The sequence below is a fragment of the Sesamum indicum genome, linkage group LG3 (assembly GCF_000512975.1).
Source record: "Sesamum indicum cultivar Zhongzhi No. 13 linkage group LG3, S_indicum_v1.0, whole genome shotgun sequence".
Taxonomy (NCBI): domain Eukaryota; kingdom Viridiplantae; phylum Streptophyta; class Magnoliopsida; order Lamiales; family Pedaliaceae; genus Sesamum; species Sesamum indicum.
This window is the reverse complement of record NC_026147.1, coordinates 7553212-7557516: the sequence shown is the minus strand read 5'-3', so window position 1 is coordinate 7557516 and position 4305 is coordinate 7553212. Positions and strand designations below refer to the sequence as shown.

At 34.6% G+C, this 4305-nt stretch overlaps 2 protein-coding genes across 2 annotated transcripts in view; both read left to right on the top strand.

Annotated features, from left to right (window-relative positions):
* LOC105157574 (DNA-repair protein XRCC1) overlaps positions 1 to 1084 on the top strand; it is a 4722-nt gene extending 3638 nt beyond the window's left edge. The window contains exons 8-9 of the mRNA XM_011073984.2: positions 33 to 119; positions 655 to 1084. Coding sequence (XP_011072286.1) covers positions 33 to 119; positions 655 to 981 — 414 coding nt within the window. The 3' untranslated portion in view covers positions 982 to 1084. The remainder of the gene's footprint in view (positions 1 to 32; positions 120 to 654) is intronic.
* The window catches only part of LOC105157573 (N-terminal acetyltransferase A complex auxiliary subunit NAA15), a 15171-nt gene continuing 13446 nt past the window's right edge, over positions 2581 to 4305 (top strand). Inside the window, exons 1-2 of the mRNA XM_011073982.2 lie at positions 2581 to 2766; positions 3757 to 3835. Of these exons, the coding sequence (XP_011072284.1) occupies positions 2716 to 2766; positions 3757 to 3835 (130 nt within the window). The 5' untranslated portion in view covers positions 2581 to 2715. The remainder of the gene's footprint in view (positions 2767 to 3756; positions 3836 to 4305) is intronic.

The following is a 4305-nucleotide window of genomic DNA, read 5'->3' as shown; positions in this document are numbered from 1 at the left end:
AACATCATCCAAGTTTCTTTTTGTTCTTGCAGCCGGAGCCGAGTGAGATAAAGAAGATAGCTTCTGAAGGAATCCTAACTTGCTTACAGGATGCTATAGATGCTCTCAAGCAAGGGCTGGTATGGCTTTCTCATATTACTGTTTTCTTATATATGCCTTGGTAATGCAACCTTACAGTTCGGTCCAACAAAATTTGATATATCCTTGCATGATCAACGCCGTCAACAATCATATAATTGCTCTGTATACTAAATCTGTATGTTTTCTTTTCTTTGAGTCTGAGTTTGTTGGTTCTTGCATTTATTTTAATTTTGTTTCTCGGGCTGAATCATTTAGTTGCTTTCTCTCATTTACTGCTGCCAATTGAGCTTTCTCATCTGCCTTCTGGGGATAGGACATTCGCAAGTTTCACCTGAAATTAAAACCACAAATTGCTCACATCCACTGTTGCTAATTGATATAACACCACGAGTTCAAGCATATACACGATCCTTCGCAAAAGAATTGTGCTAATATTCTAATGCTTGTCAAATATATAGTTTAGCATTATAATCTGCTGAGACTGAATGCTGAGAGAAGTGTCCATAGTTTATCATGACCCACCTCAAATAATGTGGTTTCATTTTATTTGACATATCCCCTTTTTTTCTTTAGGGCATCCAACAAATAACCGAACAATGGGCCTGCCTTCCTCGGGTGGTTGAGCAGCTGGCACAGTTAGACGGGACAGCTTTACCTAGCAAGGACGATCTTTGTAAAGAAGCAATGGTCTGTAAACAAATATATGAGCTGGAATTTCTCAACTTGGAGCATGATGATATTGTGGGCAAGAAACGGCCCCAAACTGATAGGAGCAAGAAAGTTGGCAACACGAAAGAAAACGTTGCTGGAGATGATACCTCTTATGACAGTGATGCTACGGTTGAGATGACAGAAGAAGAAATCAATCACGCGTACAACACCATTGCCTGTTCTTTGTAAATAACCGCATGTTTAAATAGTTGATGAAACAATATGTTTATTAAGAAACATGCTAAGTCCCATATTTATAATTCTGTGATATTTATACCCAAGCTATTCTATCCTTGGTTGCCTTTCAAATTACAGTATTTTAGCAACATGTGTTATCTTGTCCATCTTGATCATCAACTTGACCAGTTCTTTTAATAATTCAACTTCATATCAAATCTTGCACAAAGCAAAGTGTTAGATCTAGAAGAATATTTGCTAGAGACCAAAAGCTAAGGCCATAATACATTATAAGGGAATAAATTGCATAAAGCAAATATTTGGTGCATGCTAAAATTACCAAGATCTTGGGATATCATTACAACTTCAAAAGTTGGACAGGAAAAGGGATAGCAGCTTTCTTTTCTCTTTGTCTGTTGTCTTTTTCTCTTTGATGAGCAGTGCCATTCATTCATAATCAATATTTAGTTTTTTTTCCTTGAGAACTGAATTTATCTATATACTACATGCATAGGTCTATGAGCTGAATATGCATGAAAATAAGATTTATAGACAGAAGAACCTACAAGAAACTTAATAACGGCTAGCCTAAGTTGGTCACTTACTTCACATGTTTTGGTACACAATCAATGATCCTTTAAATTTGCAGTTTGATAAAGATCCAATATCCATGATTTACTTATAATTATAATAGTTTATTTGCATAACATCTATAATTCATCCTGCTCAAACCCAGTTTTTATAAATACCGCTGAAAATAATTACCTTATTCTATCCCATATTTTATATAACTATCAATTTCATGTATAAAAGTAAACAGTCCAAGGGTTTGTGCTACTAATAATTATATTATTATTTTTCTAGAAAATATCTTTATTTTTTAAAAAATTCCACAATATGATACCCAGAAGAAAATAACTTAACATTTAGGGTTAGTTACATCTGGACCCATTTAAAAATACAAAATTATACTTTCTCTAAAAAAAAAATTAAAATTATACCTACACCTCTCATAATTTATACCTTATCTCATTCCGTTAGTGTTTGGATGCGAAAAAATGACATCAAAACAAAAAAAAAAAAAAATTACATAAATTTTTATTTTTTTCATTCATTTAACATCTCATGTATGATTTTATACTTATAATGGAAAAAGTATAACGATGTTAATTTCACTCCGTATACATATAACATTTATTCATTTATAAGTACAAAATATACATATGAATGTTGTATGATGTACAAAAAAAAAAATACATAAATTTTCTTTTAATGTAAGTACTTTTCCCTCAAACCCTAACATCATGGGATCATGCAAAACTAGAGATTTTTAGAGGCTTTAAGTTTCAAAATTTATCAGAAAAAATGTAATTTTATATTTATAAGGGGTTTAAATATAATTAATTATACTATTTATTTCGATTAGAAGGACAACAAATTACTTGTACATGTAGGCTTCTCTACAGGAATTTACCAGAATGCCCTCCAGTAAGACCCTTGACTTTTTTTACATGTTCAGATTAACTCCAGAGCGTAGCTTGTTTTAGCTCTTGTTCAGTGTTGTAGGGTTGCAGCAGATAAACGCCACCCCCACCCCCACCTCCCCCCACCCCCGCCACCTCCCCCACCGCAGACCCTCTCTCTTTCTTTTCTCTTTCTCTACTTATCACTCTCTCTCTCTCTCTAGCTTCTTGAAACCCTTCGAATATCAATCACCAGCTCTTTCTCTGCACTGCACTTGCTACAATGGGCGCTTCGCTTCCTCCCAAAGAGGCCAACCTCTTTAAGCTCATCGTCGTAAGTTTTTGTTTCGCCTTCCAGATTGCCCCTTTCTGCTATTCTTTTTTGCTCGAAATATTGGTAATTTTTAGTGTGGGATTGGCAATCCTGCCAAGTGTAAAACCCTAGAGTTCTTTTTAGCCGATTGTTGCTGGTTTGCGTCTGTTGTTTTTTTTGTTTGTTTCTTTGGCGAATTGTAGTGTTAAAGTCTCCTTTTTTTTTATTTGTTCTCTATTTTATTGGGTTGGTTTAAAAAATATTTTGTCACTTGAGCATGCAGCAGTATTGTCTTGAATAACGATTATGCAGTTTTGATCTTATTTAAGCCTCATTTTATATTGTTCTTGCAATTTAGCAAAATTGTCCGTGAATGCTGGAACTGCTGTTTTTGTGTGGCATCATATTTCGGGATATAATAAAAGCTCCGACTATATGCCTTATGAATATTTGATTTATTCAAAATATGGGTGCGGATATTATAGAAAGGAAAAGATGTTTCACACATGTCTTGCTGAATGCTTGGAGCTTAAGGAATGCAAGTCAGAGTTGTAAGAGTTGGTAGTTAGTATATGCTACTATCAACTGTTTGAAGTTGATGGAAGTTTCAGAAATGTATAAGAGACATTACATTTCCTGACTAGGAGAAGTGAGGAGGAGCATGAGAATTACTTTAAATCCATATCTTTTGTTGTAGGAAGTTTCCAGCGATTTTGAAGTACTCTGGCTGTAGCCTTTCAGTTTCATGCTGAATAATGATACACATACTAAGGATCAACGATGTGTTTTTGGTTTAATAGAATTTGTGCTGTTTGAAAAATAAGTAAACAACACATCCACAAGAGTGATTTATGAAATTTGTTCTCTGGCAGAAGCATTTCTGTTTTCTATTATAAGCAATATATAGTATTTGATCTTCAACTCTCTCTGCCACTATTTCGTGATGGTCGATGTTTGTATTTTAATGCCTTTTAGGTCTATGATTTACATCCTTTTGTTTTATCTATGCAGAAATCATACGAAACAAAGCAGTACAAAAAGGGTTTGAAGGCTGCTGATGCAATTTTAAAGAAGTTCCCTGATCATGGAGGTATGTGAAATATTATATGTTAGTGTAATGCAGCTTTTTTGTATGTCGCTTTCATTTTTGTGATAGACTCCCATTCTTAGTCTGCCCTTGCTATGGAAGTGAACTATTTCATATGATACTCGAGATTTTTTGTTTGGCATTTGACCTGCGACTGCCAGAAAGTGCTGCGAAAAGTTTCACTTGAATTACCAGGGAAATCATGACTAAACTTCTCTCAAATTCCTTTTCATTCAGGGCCTAAGAAGTTGATATTATAGCAATATTGGAAAATGCAGGGTCCATGAAATGAAATATCAGATGCAGTCATCTAATTTCACTAATTACTTTAGGAATTAGTCAGTATTAAATTGGCTCTATCTGTCTCTTTTCTGCGTGTAGTTGTCTCTCTGCCTTTTGTGGTTGTGCTTGTACACTTTAGAGTGGGCCATGATGGGGGATGAAAGGCCTAGCAAGTTTCGTATTTTTTCCAG